We start from the raw sequence: 22866 nt of genomic DNA, 5'->3' as shown, positions 1-22866 counted from the left end.
TTTCACATATATGGCTGCAACATGGTGATTTTTCATATAGTTGTTGTAAGCTTGTGCTAATCACAAACCTTATTTCAGGCTTCTAACCAAAAAACCCTTTCAAATCACCCACTGACTTTTAGACAAGGGAACCTGAGATGCTGAAATGTGAACTCATTTCTGTGTTTTAGGACTTATTCCTGCAGAACTCTACACACACCAACAAACACATTTCTTAATATAAAATAATCCAGCAATAATGTCTCGACTGTTTTTACAGTGTCAGAGATAATGACAAATGCCAAATGCATGTTCCCAGACCACGAGATGTTGCCTTTGAGTTGCTTACTTTGTCATTTTGGCAGTGTTGGGGAGCTTTTCAAGCTACCAGTTACTTCACACAGGAAGAAATTATAGTACAACAAAGCTACACTATGGAGATCTTGTTTGGAGCTTGAAAAAATAGTTCAAACTACTTTGTAAAAATGAAAGCCAGGCAGTTTCTTAAATGGTTTGCAACTGCTCCTAAAATGTGTTAATACAGTAAATAGCAAAAATCAATACTAAACGACTGACGGTGGTTAAGGGGGTTCAGCTACAATGTAGAAGTAAAAGTAAAAAATCATTCATTTACTTTTATGGACAAAAAATAATTGTAGTTTATGTAGTTAACTACACAAAAATGGCAGAGAAGCAATTTAACTACCAGCATCTCTGTGCAAATATGAATGTGGTTGACATTTAGTTAAGTTCACTACTCCCCAGCGCTGCATTTTAGGCTGGATTTTCCTGAAAAAACGGACACATTTGAGAGAAAAGAAAGCACAGACTTGCTGACAAAAGCGGTCTTTTTGCAAACTAGCACCCAAATTCCCTTTATTGTCCCCCTTTTTTTAGTCTGTTTTTCATTGCCCCCAACATAGTTTAGAATATTCAACATCATCAGACATTTTCACTATAAGGGTCTTTCATATTTTCCTCTTTGTTTTCTGAAGGTGGTGTACAGGAAACAGAGACAGTGCTGTGTGACGTGTGGCGAGCAGGGCTCGGTCTCTCTGTCCTGTGGCCATGGACTACAGTGCGAGAGCTGCTCCACCTCCACAGAGTGCCCGCTCTGCCCTGAACAGACCCTGGAGCAGCAGCTCTCCTGACCCCGCAGACCCACTAGGACCACCACAGACCGCCACAGATTCCAGACCAGTCAGTCCTGATTCCACAGATACCAGCCTTGGATGTCGACCACCATTCAAAAATCACGTCGAGGTCATTTTATAACGTGCTAACAACACAAACGCTGATCTGGTTTTTGTATTTTTAAGATGACGTTTAGTGATGAATGACCTGCACAGGTCACTAAAGGAAAGCTCTTAATGTGGTATTTAGGATTAACAATTTTTTCTAGTGGTTACCCATGGAACACCAGTACTCTTTACTAGTTAATGCTCTTGACCAGCAACACTGTTCTCTACCCCTGTTCTCGATTTGTGAAAATAACTTTTTAAGACCTGCTGTTGTTTCTTCTCTAACTATGAAACATTTACATACATAGTTCTAAATTGCATTTTGGTATGTTTTTGAAGCATAAGCTCACCCTAAAAAGTGTTATCTATCCATCTAGTTAGCCTAAGATGTAAGATGTTTGCTGTCACCTTAATACAACAAAAGTCAGTCGCACTTAAAGCTCTGGAACATTTCAGATTAAAGTTGAACCGTTTGTTCTCTTTCCAGAAATCAGGACGGTTACTTGTGATAATCCACAGTCCTCATTAAAGGGACAGTTCAGTTTTAAGTGGGGTATGGACAATACAGTAGATGTTAGTAAGCATGCTTTTACTTTGAAGAATCAGGCTGAAGTCCGACATGGAAGCTAAGCGAGAGGTCAGAAACAAAATGTATTTTAGCCATCAAAAAAGTAAAAAAATAAAATAAATATCAATGCTTGTTTAAGTGTTGCCTACATTGAGAGTATTTTCGTAGCTTTACTTCAATGTCAAATGGTAATTTCTGCTGGGGAAAAAGAAGCCGTTAAATTTCTCTCTTCAGAGCCAAACGCCAATGAGAAAAACACTTATTTAACGTCACTGAACACAGGAGCTGCTGATCCACCGCTGCGTCAAACAGTGATTTTTTTGTTATTATTGTGTGACTTTGGCATTTTAAAAGGTTAGTTCAGATTCACCAAAGTCACACAATAACAATCAAACTGACTGACAGAAGCAGCGGTAGACCAGCGTCTCCTGTGTTCAGCAGGCTAAAATGACCCTGGAGTCTGGCTTTGAAGAGAACATAGACAAATTTCTTTTTCAATTTCATTTTGGCAATTTTCCATTGATCACATAAATGAGACTTGGATTATACTGTAAGAGTTGTGTGGAGTTTGTAAACGGACGTTTTGATGTAGTTTTGCGGTTGTTAGATGTGGACCCTCATGACTTCAATTTTAATGAGAGCATAGATGCGAAACTGAATCTGTTAATGGCTTTCTCATATCCAACAAGTTGTCCAACGTAAAGGTAAAACTGAAAATACTCTCAATATAGTGCACACTTCAACTGATACTTATTTCTGGGCTATTTTAGGAGGCTAAAATGCGTTTTGAGGTGATCCATCCACAGCTGTACATTTAGTTTCTGTGTCGGACTTCATTCGGCTTCTCCAAAGTGGTGATGTGATGTGTGGTGTGATGACTGACTTCTACTGTATTTAATACTCTAACTATGGATAAATATCCCATACAGCTGCACTTCTGTATCTAATCTAAACCATTCCTTTAACCACAAGAATCATCAAGAACCACAAACGTTAGGAGCATTTCTCATGAGTGCTTTAACTGACAACTATTTTCTACTAGAGTAAGTCTACTAGCTGTACACGCTGCGTTAGTAAACCGGTCCTCATGGATGAGTTTCCTAAGCTTTGTGACAGCACATATGTGAATGTAAAACTACCTTAGCTGAGATATACTTAAGTAATGCTTGGCGGCCAGGTGGTGTCACTCCGGTTCACTCTGCTGTGTGCCTACATCTAATTCAGGTTACCATGACTAACTGTGTTGGAATTTCTGGAAAGAGGTAAATGTACTGTTGTGTGACAGCAAATATCTCAAAACCTTCAAGACGGATGGATGACACAGCAGTTAGCAGTTAGCAGGGTTACGAGCTGTGCTAGAATCAACAGGTCTGACTGAAAACACTTAAAGGGCATATTTAGCATCATCCAATGATCCTGTCTACAGCCAAAAGGGGGCCGATACACCAGTCTGCTGGTAGCGCTTGTCTAGGTTATATTGAATTTCTTGTTTAATTTAGATTTTTTCATGGTCAATTACTGTTGAATAATAACAGATAATATTTAAAAAATGTAGTTCTATTTGTTTAAATTGACAACAGATGGCCTCTGTTAAAACACTCAGGTTTTCTAATATTCTTCTACATAAACTGGAAGAGGAAAGCATGTTAACACAATCAACGCAAAATGTACTCAGTCAACTTGTGTAGTCTTTGAAATTACATATTTTTAATTTTTTATTTAAACGCTTTTCATGTTAACTCAAACATAAACTTTTTTTTTGTTAAAACCGGCCCATTTTCTATGTTTAAAAATCAGCGTGCGACAGGTTTCTCTGCCAAAATTTTTACATTTGTAGTAATCTTTGACATTTCACAGTGTGTCAAATGTAGTCTAATATATATATTATATATATATACACACATAGTTAAGTGATGTCATACTTATCTCTTGCACTGATTAGACAACGCATCAGGAAGCAGACAGTTGTGAAAGGCGTGTGAGGTTTAAAATGCAGGTGTGAAAGTGTTCATGATCACTGTGATGGTCTTTGGTAAACCCATGCTCAGCATACTGTCCACACACAGCTCATCCAACAACAGTGTTTCTTTCTGAGTGCATTTTTCTTTGTTTTTTGGTACAGATCATTAAAACAAATTGTATATTTTTGGAGGAAGAAATTGTCTGTGTGTTTGTTTACGGCTGAATCACCTCCTGGGACTGTTTCTCTCTCTGTCGCCGCTTCTTCACGTAGGCCTGAGCCTCTCGCTCTCCTCTCCTGGACTCCAGTAACTTCAGAATGCTGTCCTCTGGGACATGTACAGGGAAACATGTTCAGGATTTGCAGGATATTCAGACTGGCACATAGATTTTAACTTGCTCATTTTAAAATATGGATTAGTTCAGTTTTAATGTGGATCCTCATTATGTTCTTGACTTGAAGACCATTATTATTATTAGACTGCAGATAAAACAAAGTAATTTATCGCTGAGGCATGCAGCCAAACAGTCTCTGGCACTGATGGGGTCTCTGAAGTTGGTTTTGTCTTTATTGACGTCCTCTTTTACCATCGCCAGAATGTCAGCAAACTGATGCTGAAAAAGCATGAATGAAAGTTGCCTTTAAAAGACGACAACTCTTTAAATAGAGTGTTTGGTCCTCCCAGTTCCTGTCGTCTTTGAAGAATTTTGTGAACCCATATCCTTCTAGTTTTTTTTTTGTTTCTCCTCGACCTCCTTTAGAGCATTATCATTCTGTGTGGATGCTCACATTGTTATTGTTACAGTTATAGTGCTTGGTGTGGAAGGCCCTTAAATAAGCTTATTTTGGTTTGAAAAAAGGGCATTTGATATTACAGCCAGAGTTGTTTTGATACAGTTTTGGTGATGTTAGATATAGCCTCTCTGTTTGCATACAAGAAAAAATGTAAAATATCATCAATCATTTGTCTAGAAATCCTCTGAAAGATCATACCGTTAGGTTTAGGGTGCATCAAAGGCAGTCGCTTCTGAGCAGGAGTGGCGTCCTCGCTCTTAACTCCTGGTATGTCCCTGAGGGCCATGAAGGCCTCGCCTTCAAAGTCATCTGTCCTCAAGGTGTCGTGGTCCAGAACTGTCACCAACAAGCAAGCCCCTGGAGCCTGGCACTGATCCAGGGACACCAGACTGTGGCAGGGAGGAGACGGAGACCAGAGGATGGAGATAAAGGGGGTCAAAAACATCTGGGATGGCTGTAAAGGTTCAATTGCGAGAGTGATAACAGATATGTGATGGAATATTATCAAACAGAAGACCAACGCTTACAATTCAAAGACCTCGTCAAAAAGAGGATTGAGATCACAGCTTTTGATCTGAGTGCAGCGAGGCTCGACCTCGCGAAAAACGTGGTTAGGCTCCAAACACAGCTGCACAAATGGATCGCTCAAACCTGGCAAAAACATTGAAGCATTTCGCCATCAGGAGAGATTGCATTGTGGTGTGCATTTACTGTAGTGGATCGTTACGGCTGTGGCTCTGCACAGTCTTACCATTAGAGTCCATTGGTAAGAGGTTGACTGCATTCAACACCTCAACTCTGAGTCTTTGGTCTGATCTCCTGTAGGACGTGAGGAGGGTGACTGCACCATATTTCTCTCCACTGTAATCTTTCTGTCGTGCAAACGGTAGAAACGGAGAGAAAATATGAATAACTTCCACATATTTGCTGTAGTTTAAGGAGTGTAACTTGTGAGCACCGTCCTCACCTGCTCTCTTATTTTCTTTTCAAGGAACTTCTCCACAAGCTGCCAGCTGCTCAGAGAGTTGTGAGTCAGGTGAGATTTAAGAACCTTGACACAAAGGAGAGAAAGAGGATAAAAAATATTGTTACATAAAAGGTTCTCTTTTTTCGCTTTAGTCTGAGGAAATGTTGACACAAAGACATCAATGAAATGTCTTTGTTTCCTCACCTTGTACTCATCAGAGTGGAGTGTATTCAGATGGAGCCCATTTCCCCCAGCGTGGAAGCACTCCTCCAGGCACTAAAATTCACACAACACAAAATAAAATGTAGCACGAAGCTAAGAAGCCGGGCTAGCTCTTTCCTTTTTCTTACAGTCTTTATGCTAAGCTAATTTAAAAGTCTCCTGAATATAGCGTCCTCTCAGCAAGAAAGTATGTTGAACTTCTACTATAAGTGAAATACTTTGAGCTGAAGCAAGCTAAATTTACTTCAGAAGCTTTCTGCTGCCCTGGTAGTCGAGACAAAAGCGCAGCTGAGGACCGACCTGCAGTGTATAGAGCAGCCTCTGGCAGAACACCATGAGCCCTTCCTGCTGTGGATGCTGGGTAGCCACCTGGTGGAGGATCTTCAATGAGTTATTCCACAACGGAGTCAGAAGACTGGAATTGGAGAGAAAAACTGGAATTACTGCCTCACAGTTGTATGCTTCCGCAAACAAGTCAAAGCAGTTACAGTTTACATCTGAGAAAACATGAATGCTTCACACACATTTCAACCCGGCAGCACAGAAGAGCTATACAATCAACAGTTTCAAGTCAGGTGCCCATGACTGTGTCACCAATTTAGTATCTGACCAAATGACCTGAGTCATGATGTTGTGTGTGTGTGACTGAATCATCACAGCTCACAAGAAAGGATTGTGTGCGTACCTGTTGAAGTTCTCTTGGACCAGGTTTTCATTCATATACTGCAGCTCCTGCTCCAGGAAGCGCATCAGAGGGGCTGCAGCCTGAAACACAGGAGGTTTGATATTGAGCATACACAAAGTTATCTGTAATAGTGTTACACTGGCAGTAAAGATCACCTACATCCTCTGTGGACTTGGAGGGAATCCTCCGCCTGGTTGACATGCTTCGGACATGAGTCTCAATGTCTGTGTTTAACTGGAAAGGCAAATAGAAAGATCGCGTTAAAGGGTTCTGTACACTCTATAGTATTATTTTTACTTTCGTTTCAAGGTTTTACTGCTGATCAGATGTTTCATGTCACACCCTTTTCCCGAGAGTGTCTAAAGCGGAGCGGATTTCTCGGCCGAGGACGCTCTGGGCTTGCTGTAGCTGCGAGGGCAGGGTGTTGTGGAACTGGCTTTCCCCTATTACGTTTTGAGTCCGCTCTCGAAGCCCAGGCCAGTTCAGCTGTGTGGGAAGTCGAGTCAGCACCGACCGCAAGTGCTCCAAGTCATTCACCACCACACACAACTACAGAGAGAGGACAGATTTAAGACGTGTTGTGACTGTTAGTAAAATTCAGATAATTCAATACGGTCACTTGCAAGAGGTGGAGAGAAATTCTTCAGGCGTATCGAGGAAATGGCTGAATGTGCAAACAATGTTGTATTTTTTGCAGAATGACAGTTGATTACCCTGTGGTGTGATGTGAATGTGAAGTGATCGTTTGTTGCTTTTTTTCCTTTGCTGTGATTACGGTAAGAAGCAAATGTGCCCCCACCTTTGCTCCGTGGTAACTTTTTTTTTTTTTTTTTTTAAGCGTATTCCTTTTATATTCTATTAATATTGTTTGCTCTTTATTCTCTTTGTTCTTACTGTATGGCGCTGCTACACCCCAATTTCTCAGTTTTGAGATCAATAAAGTATATCTATCTATCTATAACTTTGCATCTCCACCATAAGTATAAAATACCTGTGTTTACCACCCAATGTGAGGTCACAGACTATCAGATCTACACTACCATCTACTGATCAAATATTATAGTCTTTACATACCAAACTATATAGCAATAGAAAATAAATATACATACAAAATGGCTCCTACAATGTGTATTATGTAGCATATTTCTTTCATATTCTTACATAATTCTTTTTCCTCTCCTGTCCTTACCATGTTGATGGCGCTGCCGTGGTCCGAGTTCTCAGACAGCACCCTGACTCTCTCTTTCAGGATGTGACAGTAGTTCACCACAATCTTACACACATCCTTAAAAAAAACACAGACAGGAAGGATAAGGCAACAGCCAGATTACCAGCATTCCCACACCGCCATTATCTGACCAGTCTATACATTTCCAGTTAGGTCCATGTTAATGGCTGAACATGTACCTCAGTGATTTTGACCATGAGCATGAAGGCCTCCTCGGGGTCGGGCCAGGACAGCTGCTCCCACAGCTGGCAGATAGGTTGGATACATGCCACCAGGTCCACTGCTGAGGAGCTGTGTTTGATAGGCACGGCACCGGACTGCAGGGGCTGGAGCTGAGAGGAGAGATGAAACATAACACGATGATACAGCCTGCGGAAGAAATAAAGTACGTTTGCTTGAACAGTACAACATAAAGACGTGATTTTTACCTGGTCTACCTGCACAGCCCTCTCCACCCTGTCCTGAGTCGTGCTGAACGCCTGGTTCAGCCAGTAAGGCAGAGCCTCTCTGAAGCCCTCCTGAAAGTTTGTCAACTCGAGTAATCCCCTGAAACCAAAGTAAAAACTCCTCACGTTTATGTTCATTCAGGAGGCAGGGTGGCAGTGTTTTCTTGTAGATTCTTGTTAAACCGTGATTTAAAACTAGGGGGACTTTTGCAATTTGTAGAAGGTAACATTATGAAGAAATATTGTGGAGTAGCTCAATTAATACAAATGTCATTTGAAAATATAAACTATGATATGATTAAATAAACAGCCAAGAGCAGCGGGAAGTGTTGAAATAACTGCCCTGAATGTATGGATAAATAGGTAAAATTGTAAACCAAAAGTACAAGGTAAGTATGCCCAGGTGAAATAATTAGCTAAAGGTAATGGATACAAAGTGGAAATAATTAGCTAAAAGCAACAGAAAATGAGTGGAAATAATTAGCTACAAGTAATAAATAAACAGTGGAGACAATTAGCTAAAAGAAACACATAACAGTGGAAATAATTCAATTAAAGTAGCATGTAAACAGTGGGAATACTTTGCTGAAAGTCATGGATAAACACTGGAAATTATTAGCTAAAAGTAACAAATAAACTGGTGAAATAATTAGTGTTAGCTTAAAGTAATGGATAAACAGGTCACATAATGAGATAAAAGTAATGAGTAAAAGGGTGAAATAAGCAGCTAAATGTAATTGATAAACAGGTCACATTATTAGCTGATCGTATTGGACATACAGGAAACATAATTATCTAAAAGTGTGGATAAACAGGTAACATTATTGGCTAAAAGTTATGGACGGACAGATATCAGGCACAGTACATTATGGTGTGAGTAACTGACCTTTTCTGTAAGAAAGCCTTGTCTTTGTGGATGGCCTGCAGGCTCAGGTAAACGGGGAACAGGTTGTTGGCTAAACCCTGCTCCATCTGACCCTCAATTACAGATAAAGTTTCCCTCACTTCCTTTGCAAGCTATGGAGGAGAAGAGGAGGGAAAATGAAGCGAAATAAGACTGAATGCTTAAAAAACAGTCAAGGAAAGTGGAGATTGAGGGGACTCAGATGCATCCTTTCTCCACTTACCAGGGAGTCAAACCTCTTGTAGACGACAGTGAACACATCCACTTGCACGGCACTGTAATGATGAGGAAAAAAAACACACTGGTGACTACAATGTTAAGAATATTCCTCATGCAGTTTGGTTTGTGAATCGCTCTTTCGTGCATTAAAACATTAACATTAATGATGGCTCTGTTACATTTAATTGTCCCAGTGAGCCACTCTAGAAAGCCAGAATAAAAAACAAAACAACAATCCTACAGCTAACAAACCTGAATGGAATGCAGCCTTTATATATTTTTATCTATTAGTTACACCTGGTTACACCAAGGAAAAACTGTTAATTAACTGTCTGTTAATTAATAAAGAAAAGGTTATGACTACTGTATTTGTATTCCCAGTAGTCCAAATGTCCCGCCTCACCTGACAAACACCCTATTCCAGGCATCCTTGTTGTGTTTTATGTCTTCCTGCACTTCCCCAATCAACCTGGAGAGGGCGTTGACGATCTCTGACAGTTCCTGTATATCAGCATGGTGCAAAAACAGCGTAACTTCAGCACTGTGGAGTAAAAGAAATCTAAAAGAATCTATATCGCTCTTAAGGCTTTCATGATGTGCTTACCTTAGTCATTGGCTGATGCAAACCCTTCTTGATAGTAAACCACTCCTGTGTACCTGTCTGATATAAAAGTCACATTTTAAGTAATTAAAGACTTATCTGTAATTTTGGTAATAATTTCATTAGTATGATTACTGACCTGTATGGCATCGCTGACCTCATCATGTAACTCAAACTGAGCTGGGTTCAGTTTCTGGAACGCCTGAGTCTTACAGATCTGGACCAAGATCCTGAAACAGAAGCACCAACCTCTATTGCTTAACACTTTGAAACCTGAGAAAATTGGTTTGACTTCTTTCAAAAACATCGGTAGAAAGCAATAAGCAACAAAACATGGCCCAAAAAATAAAAGAGAATTAGCGTAAAAAAAAAGAACGAAAAAAAATTACCTGAAAATAAGAAAAAAGTTACCCCCCCATCCCCCAACAAAAACAAACAAGAAAATGACCCGAAAAAAACCCTGAAATTCAAAAAAAATAAAATAGAATTTTATGAACATTTTTCCCCAAAAAAGTTTCATTTTCCCCCTTTTAAAACTAATTTTCGAGAATTTTTCTAGTCACCATTTGATTCATCTTCATTTCACTAAGATGCTCATTTCCCTTTTCCTAAGCTACATTAGGATATACAAACAGACCCATGCGTACCTGAGCAGTGTGTGGAGTTTCGGAGTGGCACTGGGAGTTGGGGGGAAGATGTCTCTGTATTTGGCCACGAGGCACAGGCCGTACTGCAGGAAGCCATGAAGAGAGTCCCCAAGTTCCTGTTTCTGTTAACAGAGTGCAACACCTTTCTCAATCCTCATGTGTGCTACAATATTCACTCCTGGCTTCTTTTTAACATTTTAGTAAAGGAAACAGGAAAATGTGGCATGACAAAGCTGACAAAAGTCAACAAAATAAAACTAATCTCTTTTAATAAGCATAAGATTGATCAATTCAGACGAAGGTGGAGCAGGCAGAAAGCTGTTGTGAAAGGTGTATTTAGATCCTTTACGTAAGTGATTAATAAATATCAGTGTAAAAGTACAAAAAAATAAAGTGCCAGATGCACATCTTTACCTACACGAATACAGAAATGTTTGCAGTATAACGTACTCAGAATAAAATACATTTTTATGGCCACCACAAACCTATTAAATTTTCTAGTCAAATAGTAACACAAACATAATTTTTAAGATGTAATGTCTGTAAAAGTTTCTTCTGCAAAACAATAAATAACTATAGATGTCAAACAAATGTATTAGAGTTTAAAAAGTACAATATTTCCCTCTGAAATGTAGTGAAGTTAAAGTATTAAGTAGCGTAAAATAGACAGTGGTGGAAGAAGTATTCTGATCCTTTACTTAAGTAAAAGTATGAATTCCACACTGTAACATTACTCTATTACATGTAAAAGTCCAGTTTATTTAATTTAATTTAAAATTATTTGAAAAAAAGAAAACAAAACAAAACTCAAAATTATTTGAAAAAACAATAATAGAAAAAGGCTTGTTTATCCAAATATTCAGCAGTTTTCTGTCATTCCACTGATTGATAAATCAACTAATCATTCAAGCTGTACTCATATAAACTTTTTGGTAATTTAATTTATTAAAAAACATCAAATTTTTATAAACTCCTATTATGTTTTTATGCAAAAATCTTAATCTGTAAAGTAACTTAAGTGTTCAGATAAATGTGGTTAAGTAAAAAAAAAAAAAAAAAATTGGAGTGGAATAAATGTATAAAGTGACATGAAAAGGAAATACTCTCCAATACCGCAATTTTTTACTAAATCATAGTACTTGAGTAAATGTACTTAGTTACATCCACCACTGAAAATGGAACACTGTAAAAAGTAAATGTCTGTCTGAACTTAACTTTAAAAAGTTAGTGTCCGAGCTGCCTTAAGATTGGAAGTGGACTGAATTTGAGAAGACAAGTTGAGGTAATTTTGTAATGATTCAACTTGCCTTTTTAAATTCAGTCGACTTAAAAATTAAGGTCAGCTCAAACTTTTAAAAGTTAAAACAAATTGTTGATTTTTACAGTGAAGTAGAAGGTCAAAATACTTGTGTAAATGTACTTTGCTACTTTCCAACACTGACGGTGTGAATATTTGTACCTGTTGGTATGGCAGCTCCTGCTGATGCCAGTGGTACTCTATACTGGTTAGCTGCTGGAGCAGCACAGACGAGTCCACCTCTAAACTCTGGTACAGCTTGCTGTAGGCCACCCACTTCCTGTCGAGGCACACACATCCACACATTTACTGAGAAGTGCAACAGAAAGACAACATGGCACGCACACATTGTGGTAACAAAGAGCTAGACAATATGCTTAAAACCTCTGTCATGATATCATTAGATTTCCGGAAGTACACTTGCAAGTTTTTATGAAATAATGCTTTAGAATTTGAATGCAAAAATATTTTATGCACAATGCCATACTAGACTGTGTTTAAATGTTATGCTTTACAGCAAAACTCCCCAAATATGTATAACATAATATTACAGGGACAGTCAAAAATATATATTTTTCCTCTTACCTGTAGTGCTGTTTATCAGTCTAGATTGTTTTAGTGTGACTTGCTGAGTGTTGGGGATATTGGCCTAAGAGATGTCTGCCCTCTCTCAAGTATAGTTAAACTAGCATTTGGTTTGTGGTGCTTCAAGTGTCCCAAAAAAAAAAAAAAAACTTGGAAAAACTTAAAAACGACCTCTCCTTCGAGAAATCATCACCCAGTTACTCAAGATAATCCACAGACCTTGTTGTGTGCAGTTTCATGTGGGAACTTTTTTCTTTCTACCAAACTACACCCACAAACTGCATCACCGCGCTGGAGGAAGCGTGCATCTACTCATGGACAAGTAGCTGGTGCTTGTAACAGCACGAGATGTAAACATCTATGGCTTCCTCCTCGGCTGAGCTGTAATGTTACCCAGCTCAGTGGTGCTAGCGGAGCTAGCTGCAGATACATATTTTCCTCTGAGCAGTGATACTGTTAGCAGACATCTCTACGGCTGATATCTCCAACACTCAGCAACTCAAAAAACAATCTCGACTGGTACTAGAGGTAAGAGGAAAATATATATTTTTTAAATTTGAAAATGAATTGTCCCTTGAAATCATTAATTTTGAGTTTTAATTTAAAATTTGTGCAGGATCATCAATTTGGCCAGCAGAACTGAAAGCTGATGCTAATACTCAGTAGTGAAATGTATTCTAAAACGTATTTATAGTAGATTTCCTATTATTGATATTTTCTGTTCACTGAATGCATTAGTTGCTTTCAGTGTGTGTAGGGCTCCAGAGCCGGTCTCATGTTCCTGTGTGAACACTCATATCATCTGTTATAACGCTGCTAGACGTTTAGATGTTGCTTACGCCAGGTCCTGAAGGAAAGGTGAGAGGTCATTCTGAGTAGCATAGAGCTCCAGCAGAGTCTGAGCTTCACCGCACAGTTCCCCTTTCCACGGAGCAGAACTCTGAAAGAGACCGAACAAGACAGGAGAGCTCAGAGGAAAGAGACAAGAGTAAGCTAGTAGACGGGATTTTATAAAGAAAGAATGAGCTCGTGCTTCACCTGTTGCTTGGAGATGTAAGCCTGAACAAACTGCTGCAGAATTCCACAGTAGTTGATGTAAGCACTGCGACCGGCGCTCAGCGTCCCGTCTCTCTGTCAGTCACGAAGCACAAATCCAGTCACTAAATTGTTCTAAACCTGGGGCGCCTCAGAAATTCTTCATAGGGGTGTCCAGATGGAACAACTAAAAGTCTTGAGGTGGCACACCAAAACCAAAAGCCAGAACTTTCAGGAATTCAGTTATGTTTAACCCTTTGAAACCTGAGCAATTTGACTTTTTTTTCTTTTTTTCAAAAACATGGGAAGAAGACAACAATCAACAAAAGAAATTACCCCAAAATTAGAAAGCAATAAGTAAAGAGTGCAAGAAAATGATCTGAAAATTAGTGAACAACTACAACAAGGAAATAAAGAAAATAAACAAAACAAAGATGGCAAACAAGACATGAGAAAAGTGCTTAAAAACATAACATTCCTTCAAAATATGTAATTACTATGATTAATAATATATTTTTCACTAGCTTTTTAAAAGAAAATCCCTACAGAGCTTTTTAAAAAGGTAATTAGCATAATTGACAATAAATTATTGAAAAGAGAATAAAAAAAAGAAAAGGATGATTAAAAACCAAGGAAATGACCAGGAAGAAGTGCTTAACAAATATCTAATTTGTAAAATATTTTCAAATATGTAATTATGACCATGATATATAGATTTTTCCCAGCTTATTTCTTTTATCCCTAGATATTGTCCCTCGCTTAAAAAAAAAAATAAATAAAAATCTACTTCTTTCTTGCAATTTGTGGAACATCTCTTACCAAGTTGCTTATTGTCTATTTCCTATGTTTTTGACTGTAATCACACAAAATTGCTCAGACTTCAAAGGTTCAAATACTAGTGAAAGGCATCTGAAGGCAGCACAAGAAAAGTGATGCCGCTCCAGCTAAGTACAGGGGCTGGTTTAAACTATACAGAAGCAAAAATACGCACACGCATCTAATCCAAACTTGGAACAGATGCTGAACCACGCGTGAGCAAACAGTAAAAAGGCAAAAAAAAAAAAAAACACACTGCAGAGCTCCAGTTATCACTTATTTAATGCACCCATGTGACATATGGGATGACAGTGCACGTTATACCTGTTTATGGATGAACTTGAGATTCAGGTGGCACTGGCCGCGATCAGGATATGTCTCTGTTCTGGGCTCCAGATTGTACCAGTTGTCTTCAGTACAGTGGAGATCCTAAAGTGAGATGACACCAATCAATATTAGACTGGGAAGACTGGGAAGAGCAAACAGCAGATATGAAAGTGTCCACTACCTGTAGTTTCAGTACCACTTTTCCCAAAAAGTCATCTGTGCCTTTCTCCTTTTTGGCCTCCTTGATCATCCTAAAGATTTACAAGAAAAAAAAAGGTTCACCAGCTTTGCTTGGTCATGTGTTTGTGTGTGTGTGTCACAGAGAGAGAGTGATACCTTCTTAAGCTATTAAAGTTGGTTTTGATCTCCTCTAGTTTCTGAGTGAGTGAAACCTCTTCGTCTTTATCCCTGAAACAGGAACAGCACGGTCAAGGTGAATGTAATAAAGAGGAAGATTTCAAAGCAGATGAAGTGGAGCTCTAATTGTTTTCCTCACCACATCTCCAGGTGGAAGCTGGCACCGGCTACGTCTCCAAATGCTCTAATCCAAAAATATATACATATTAAAAAAAGTAAAAATTCAACCTGGTTCTCTTGACATAAATACAATCATTTAGACTCACAGTATGAAGGTTTGGTTCCAGATGGGGTTCAGGGTCTGCTTCTTTATATCTGACTGGTAGATTTTGTCATCCGATACAGCGTCCTTTACAATAGATTTACTGGGCTTGGCTTTGGACCGGCGAGTTCGGCTCTCCGCCTCGTCCTCCATTATGGTCAGCAGGCAGTACGGGTCACTGAAACCTGTTCAAATCATAAAGGATGTGCAGCAGATATAAGTCATAGAGTGTGGTGACATGTAACATGACAGTATATCAGGATTCAGAGACAGCGAGAGACTCCTCCACGAAGACCACGAACAGCTGACAAGAAGTGAAAGAAAGAGACAAAATGTCCACATGAGAACAGAAAGTCACCTAGATCACAATACATATTGTACTTTTAAAGGGACAGTTCACCCCATGTCATAAATACTTATAACTTAATAACTTTTCATCTTACCAGTAGTGCTATTTATCAGTCTTAATTGTTTTGGTGAGTTGCAGAGCATCAAAGATATCGCCTGTAGAGATGTCTGCTTTCTCTCTAATATAATGGAACTAGAGGACACTCGGCTTGTGGTGCTCAAAACTGTTAAAAAAAATATATTTGAAAAACTCGACAGCAATGTCACTTTCCAAAAATCATGACCCGGTTACGCATGATTATCCAAAGACCTTGTTGTGAGCAGTTTTTTGATGGAACTATTTTTTTGTACTGAACTACACCCTCTGACTGTATCACTGTGCAGAAGGAAGAGTGCATCTACTGCTAAGTTGCCTGGCACCTCTGAGCTAGCTAACAGCTCAGCCAATCAGGACGTTATTAATGAAGCATGCATCTACTCATGGAAGAGAGACTCGTGCTTGTGACAGTGTGAGATGTAAACATTCATGGCTTCCTCCTCAGCCGAGGTGTAACACCCTTAGCGTTGCTAGGTGAGCTAGCAGTAGATGCATGCTTCCTTCTACACTGTGATACGGTTGGCAGGTGTAGTGTGGTAGAAAGAAAATAGTTCCTACATGAAAATGCTCACAGCAAGGTCTGTGGATTATTTTCAGGAACAGGGTCATGATCCCTGAAGAGACATTCTTGTTGAGTTTTTCAAAAAACTTTTTGGCATATTTTGAAGACCACAAGCCCAGTGTCATCGAGTATAATTAGAAGACATCTCTGCAGCCAAACTGACACCAAAACAACCTTGACTGATAAATAGCACTATAAGAAAGAGGACAAATGTATTTCCAGTCAGGGGGTGAATTGTCCTTTTCAGAACCAATTTACTTAAATGAGCAAAAACATAATTTTAGCATGTTAAAGAGCTCGCATGACGATTCTAACATGCTGATTTTAGCAGGAATACTGATTTAAGTTAAGCATGTTAGAGTGGCAACATTTGTCAGTTAGCACTGAAAACATAGTTTAAGCTGATGGGAATGTTATTAGTTCTGTAGGTGGCCTGTTTGGGTAAAAATAGACAGATTGGACAGAGCTGAATTTTAGTCTATGGTGGCACTGGAGTACAAAATTTAGTACTCATCAATTGTTACAATTCATTTGGAGGGGAGCGTGAATGTCTGAACCAAAACTCAACAGCAATTTATCCAATAGTTGTCAAGACAGTTCATTGTGAAGCAAAAATGTAAATGTCCTCTGGGTAAAAAAACAAGTCATCAAAGTCATGAGAGTACATCATCAGGGAACCATGAATGTCTGCACCCAATTTTGTGTCAATCCACCCAGTAGATGCTGAGATAAAACTCGCTTAGAGAAAACTTTGAGCTGTTGGTGGCCCCAGATGAAAAGTCAGGGGATCACCAAAGTCGCTCGGATCTATAGTTACTCACCAGTGACGTCTTTTCCCAGGATTCCCTTTGCTTCCTTTACAGTGGCCATGAGGCAGTAAACTGGGGGCTGTAAGAATCAGATAGTTATTTAGATCAGTTTTACTCAGTCAGATACCTATTCCTGCCTCAAACATGCAGATGACATAATTTCTACCACTGGTGGATGTAATGGAAGGTGGTGGAAAGGTAAGATGCTCCGTTTGACGCCTATAAATAGATTCTAGGGGTCTCTAAAAGGCACATTCATTGGAACAAACACGCTGACTTCCTTTTCTCACCTCTGTGCTCTGTACTTTCTCTGTCAGGGTGTTGTGCTCTGCCTCTGTCATTGTGAAAGCCTGGTACATAGGAAAGAGAAAACAACAACCTCTGTAACCAGTCATACACTAACTCAGCAGTGGAATTATGTGTGAAGCCGGGGCGTTTACCTCCTTTATGTACTGATGAAGCTGGCTATCTGTGAAGACCTCCTCTGATGACGGTTTACCCATCTTATGAGTGATGGTGTACAACAGCTCCTTATACAGAGGCTTCAGCTTTAATCAGATATAAACAGAGTGAAAGCTCAGTTAGAAAAAAAAAGCAAAAAACTTTATTATGTGGAGTACAGTGCATGAATGGTGATACCTCCTGCTCCTTGTGTCTCCGTGCTTTCTCCTCTGGGTTTAAGTCTTCGTTGAAATCCTAGTGGAGGAAAGTAGGACATTTTTTCAGTGTATTTCTGTCAAATTCATGAGGCAAATTTTGATATTCTGGGGTTAAACTGGAGGTCTTTGAAGGTCACAGAATGTTGCCCACCCTCCTGTCTCGGGATTTCCTCGTCAACCCCAGTTTGCGTACATGGCCGGGCGACAGCTGACAAGAGGAAGGCAGAGAAAGACTAAAGTCAACCATGATAAAACACACACCTAATAGACCATCGGTTACTTCACATGTTGTCACCCATTTATCACCAATCCATGTTGACTATTTTTTAAACCATGCTGATGTGTAAATGCTTTTTCACTTTTTTTTTTTTTAACAGCCACTGGTTTCCTCTCATTTCCTTATAAAATAAAATTTAGTTTATAGACTTTTGAAACATGCTTTAGTTTGTTAATTTGTTCAGTCAGAATGTTATTACCGTTAAATGGTTGTTGTCTATGGTTAGAAGCCTCATCCTTCAATTTCAAAGATGTAGCATGATCAAGGAGAAATGTTATTTTGTTTTTTAAACTTTGTTGTAAAAAATGAATAATAAATATACGTGGGTCAGTCGGGGCTACTGGTAGAACCAGAAGACCATTATCAGCCCATTTCACTTTTGCTTTCCATAGGTTCAGGCGCCAAAAAGATGTGTTTAAATTCAGAAAAGATCGGTTTCACGTGGTAGGTCTCCCGAAGAGCTCTTCTGTGAAAAGCTATTTCACTTAAAAAGCCTTTCTGGCAGAAGGTGTCATATCATGGCCTAATAGTGGCCTTATCAACCTAATATTGGGTGTGACAGGCTCCTACTCACCTATATCTATTACATTTATCACCGATGAGAACAGCCACTTATTGATCTGATAACAGCCAAACTGACCGTGAAATTCATTACAGTGAACAATACAGGTCTACTCCTGCAGTTAGTAATGCCACTTTATACACAACTAGGGGATTTTAAAGAATTAGATTATAAAAATAATGATCAATATCAAAGTACCAGAGGGCAAATTTTGAATCCCCTGCTGCTAAAATGATGGATGCTACATTTCACATAATGCACTTTAGTGCTGTCTTTTGGAAGATCAATGTCTCTTAAACTCCAAGTTCTCAGATTATAATACCGGCTTTCTGTGTATAGGGCTATCTGCACTTCAACAAAATTACCATGCAAAAAAGAAAAAAAGAAAATTAAGCTACTAGGGATGCACGATATACAGTATATTGCATGGTAATTTATTCATCCAATAATGGGAAATGTATATTATTAAGTATAATAAGGATACGTAAAAAGGCTAAAGCAATAAATGACAAAATCACTGAATTTACAGCACTTGATGACCTGCCTTTTTAAATGATGGGAGACAAAGGATTTGGCCAACTACTAGTACATTTGGAACCCCTGTATACTCTCCATAGCCACCAACACTTACAGACATATCCCTACCTGTCCTGTATGTTGCTGTCAACACACATTCATAAACTGATTGACACTAACAAAAGCGATGCAGACCATGAGCATATAGACTTCTGACAGATGTCCAGTGAGTATGCTCTCAGTGGCTGAATGAAGATTTTTAACATGTTGTGTTAACTATAGTGATGTTATTTACATTTCCATCTTTACTCTCTATAGCCTTTCTCTTCTTCAGGTGTGCCAATACTAGGTTAAAAATTTATTTTTAAAATACATAGCTATCATCTGTTATGGCCATGAGAAGCACGGAATTGTCCATTATCGGTTAGGGCTGACAAAAATCCATATCGTGTATCCCTAAAAAGGACAAATCATAAGAAACACAGAAGAAATTACACCTTGCAAAAGTGCAGCCAGCAGCTGATGTATTTACCTGTCTTTGTCTTGACAGGACATGTTCCTGCAAAACAAAAGAGAAAATAAAGGTGCTTATTTCTAAATACAATGAACCTAATCATGATACCAAAGTGCATAATTCAGTCAAATCAAACTGAAACATCACAAATATTTAAAGGTGACCACATGCCATCATCAGCTTTTAAAATGAAAATGTGCAAAAAGATCTTCATTTGCAAAAAAAAAAAACAAAAAAAAAAAACATCACGAGGCTCAAGAAACACTCATGTTTGATTGCTGATAAGGCCTGCCTCTGTAAAGGACTTCCTCTATCACTGATAATGAAAGAGACTTAAAGGCAACAACCCATCAAATATCAAAACGGGAATTTGGCCTTAAAGGGAATGACTTGTCCTAAAAAACTAAATATGCAAATACATCTGCACTCCACCGCATCACACACAGCCACACACTATTTTCATATTTTCGCATATGGTTGCAATGCTGTGCGATTAAGTATGGCTCAATTAACTTTACAAATATAGTAGTGGGGAGTTTTGCAACAGACGCAGAAACACGCTATCTTCCGTGACAAATATTCTCCATTCTGCATCATCTGATCCAAGCATAAATCCAAGTATAGTTATGAATCATAGTCACAGCATCTTGAAATAGCCGTTTGGACAACATGACTCAGTGTTTGGGTGTAATTATTTGGACACTGTTGTAACTCATCTGGCAATTTTAGGATTAGGGTTTTTCCCAGTTTTTACAAGTAAAATAAGATCATATTTTATCAGCTGAAACCCTGAAAATCTCTTAAGAAATGATACTAATAAAACCCAGCGCCTCATTCTCAGAGTAAAAGATCAAATTTTCATATATTTGACAGCATCACTTTCACAGCACAATATAAACTAGCTGGCAGAAAGCCAAAACAAAACCAAAACTTCGTAGATATATATATATATATACACATACACACATTGGAGTCCATACCTGTTCAGGTGTTTGCAGATGATTGCCTCCTGTGCTGGTGGACTCTCTTTGATCTGACATAATGATGCTAACATTTGACAACCAGAGACTGCTCTGTGCTGCTGCGCTGTGTGTGTGTATGTGTGATATAGGGAAGCTGTGTGCGCGGTGTGCTTCGATGAACTGTCACAAAGCAGCCGGAAGTCATCACTTCCTGTAGAAGGTGGTAACGTCAATAACTGTGACTTATGAATTTTTCTCCATCCAGTGCCCTACAGTGTGTCTGAATGCAAAAATAACAGACTTCAGTCACCAAAAAAGCAAAAACACTGTTTATCCCTGTACTGCTTTTTGGTTGTAATCAAAGTTAAGGTTTTGGATGCAAAGTTGTTGCCCAGATCTACTGTTACTATTTCACTGTTAGCAGTAGTCATGGATCCCACAACAAACCTAAATGCATGGTGCAAATCTCACCTGATGATTAAGTGCTTACAGAGGCAATAGAACAGCATGTAACACGAGACAGGCCACAGCAGTCCATCTGTGGTTTGTCTATTGTTTGGCCCACCTGCGTCCCATATTGTATTCCAAAGTTTATTTACTCAATTATGATAACTGCACTGAGACTTCCAATGTGTATTTTCAGACACATCTATCTACACACACATCTTGAGCTCTAGACTTTATATATCTATTTCTGTATCTACAAACCTTTCTACATCTCTTCTATGACTGTATGGCTGTCATGCATTTTTGTCATGCAAAAATTATAAAAGGTGGTGTTTATTTGTGAAGATTATGTTGCTGAACAAAACAAGCAAGTATCATAAAGTAGTGTTCGCCACAGAGCTTATTTTCTGCAATGATCAAAAATCTAATTAGAAAATTCCATTAGCTTTTTATTGAGGGAACCAGGGTGACACTAACATTTTGGCCTACAAAAATATGTCTTCCCTGTAGCACCTATACATGTTAGAAGTTATGGATTATCTGAGATTAGGCGTTAAATCTTGGGCCCAAGTATGATGTCATTACCCAATAAACCTCCTCTGCACTAATGATGGTTCTGTCACGCCCAGTGTATTAGCACATGAAGGAGAAAAGTTGCTACATTTGACGCTGGGAATTGAGTTAAATATGACAGTTACACAACCTAGTGTACCTTTATTTAATGCCATTTGCACACACACACACACACACACACACACACACACAAAATCAGTTCTATTCAGTTCCACTTTGTGATTGGGACTGTGTGTGTGTGTCAGCGAAAGAGACAAAGAGAGGGCCACACAGACAAAGACCTCCACTATTGTTGCCAGCCCACGCCATGAATTTGCATCTTCTTGCATCTTTCACAAGCATGCGGGTACTTTCGCAACCTGACCACTCTCCTTGCTTTGAGTCATTCTGAGAAGCACTGATCTTTACAGCAAAAGGAACATGCCATATACTTGGAATGCATACAACATCATATATAAAAAAAAATATATATATATACATATATATATTCTGACTGCCCTTGCTAAGCATTTAGTGTTTGTCCTTACATAATATTGTCATGTTGGCCTTCAACTTTGAATAGCTGAGATTCACCCTGTCTTGTAGAAATATCACTTTGCTACAAGTTCCTTTTATTAACCCTTTGAAATATATGTGTGTGTGTGTGTGTGTGTGTGTGTGTGTGTGTATATCACACAGGACATACACAACAGAAAATGTGTTAAACAAAAGCTTTTACTCCCTTTTTAAAAACATGTCCAACTGTAGTTCCTAAATCAAATGCCCACAGTCATGCTTAGTGCAGTTTTATTAAGGGGATTTAAGGTAAGAGAACTATATTTATAATTATTATGATATATTTTAAAAAAAAAAGTTACAGAAAGAAAACATATTCTTCAATGACTAATCTTTCTTTCTTTTTTTTATTTAGCGCTTTCTTCAGGTAATTTTATTGTTTGTTTTTGTTTTTTTACTTTTCTTTTTTGTTGCTTATTTTAAGGTCATTTTCTTATAACTGTTTTTTTTTTTCCTTCTAATTTTATGCCTATTCGTTTTGGTATTTCTTTTTAATTTGCTCATTGCCTTCTTCCCATGATTCTGAAAAAAATTAAACCAGTTCGTTTAGGTTTCAAAGCGTTAACTTGATATAACATTAGCGCTAGCTAGCTTGGTTAGCAAGGACTGCATGCTAATTTTGGCTAGCGAAAATCAGACTTAAAACAAAACGTACTTACCGGAAAAAATCAACAGCCGAACAGACTTCTTACTTTGCGGCATAAACCCCACGTTTATGCTACAAGGCATTTTTAGGCGACTGATATGCACAGAAAACAGTGTCTGAGGGTCAAGTTTTTAGGAATAAAACACGGACCGCAAATGACGAGTTCACGGTAGTTTGCTCAGCGCCATCCTGATGAAC

General features: G+C 38.6%; 2 protein-coding genes across 4 annotated transcripts in view; one reads left to right on the top strand and one right to left on the bottom strand.

Annotated features, from left to right (window-relative positions):
- unk (unk zinc finger) overlaps positions 1-3947 on the top strand; it is an 11447-nt gene extending 7500 nt beyond the window's left edge. Inside the window, exon 15 of one of the 2 annotated variants that reach the window (XM_042507819.2) lies at positions 975-3947. In XM_042507819.2, the coding sequence (XP_042363753.1) occupies positions 975-1130 (156 nt within the window). In that variant the 3' untranslated portion in view covers positions 1131-3947. The remainder of the gene's footprint in view (positions 1-974) is intronic. The other variant, XM_042507820.2, reaches the window with a different exon arrangement.
- unc13d (unc-13 homolog D (C. elegans)) lies at positions 3469-22866 on the bottom strand. 2 transcript variants are annotated; one of them, XM_088070052.1, is made up of 34 exons: positions 22682-22866; positions 19504-19530; positions 17768-17824; positions 17597-17653; positions 17398-17505; positions 17248-17307; positions 16970-17036; positions 15146-15326; positions 15019-15063; positions 14859-14930; positions 14704-14773; positions 14520-14624; positions 13383-13475; positions 13184-13284; positions 11922-12039; positions 10463-10584; positions 9955-10045; positions 9819-9875; positions 9618-9715; positions 9219-9270; positions 8978-9108; positions 8074-8191; positions 7825-7977; positions 7607-7702; positions 6760-6966; positions 6577-6651; positions 6418-6497; positions 6033-6147; positions 5715-5786; positions 5511-5594; positions 5295-5415; positions 5071-5194; positions 4742-4932; positions 3469-4076 (listed from the first exon to the last, which is right to left on the bottom strand). In XM_088070052.1, exons 5-34 carry the CDS (start codon positions 17458-17460, stop codon positions 3964-3966), a joined length of 3075 nt encoding a protein of 1024 aa, XP_087926178.1. In that variant the 5' UTR covers positions 17461-17505; positions 17597-17653; positions 17768-17824; positions 19504-19530; positions 22682-22866; the 3' UTR covers positions 3469-3963. The 2 variants fall into 2 exon arrangements, with proteins under 2 accessions (XP_087926178.1, XP_042363977.1); XM_042508043.2 differs by lacking the exon at positions 22682-22866 and adding an exon at positions 20466-20610.

This window comes from Plectropomus leopardus, chromosome 19, assembly GCF_026936395.1.
Source record: "Plectropomus leopardus strain MGB_pleo_1.0 chromosome 19, ASM2693639v1, whole genome shotgun sequence".
NCBI lineage: Eukaryota > Metazoa > Chordata > Actinopteri > Perciformes > Serranidae > Plectropomus > Plectropomus leopardus.
Note: the sequence above shows the minus strand (reverse complement) of the source record. Positions and strands in the feature narration are given on the sequence as shown.

Excerpts from the sequence above, each read along its gene's own strand:
- unc13d (XM_042508043.2), bottom strand. The coding sequence starts at position 20,525 with ATGTCAGATCAAAGAGAGTCCACCAGCACAGGAGGCAATCATCTGCAA. Across the intron at positions 17,506-17,596 it reads GGAGACACAAGGAGCAGGAG|CTGAAGCCTCTGTATAAGGA; the intron begins GTATCACCATTC and ends ATCTGATTAAAG. Across the intron at positions 4,933-5,070 it reads TTTGACGAGGTCTTTGAATT|TCTGGTGTCCCTGGATCAGT; the intron begins GTAAGCGTTGGT and ends TCCCTGCCACAG.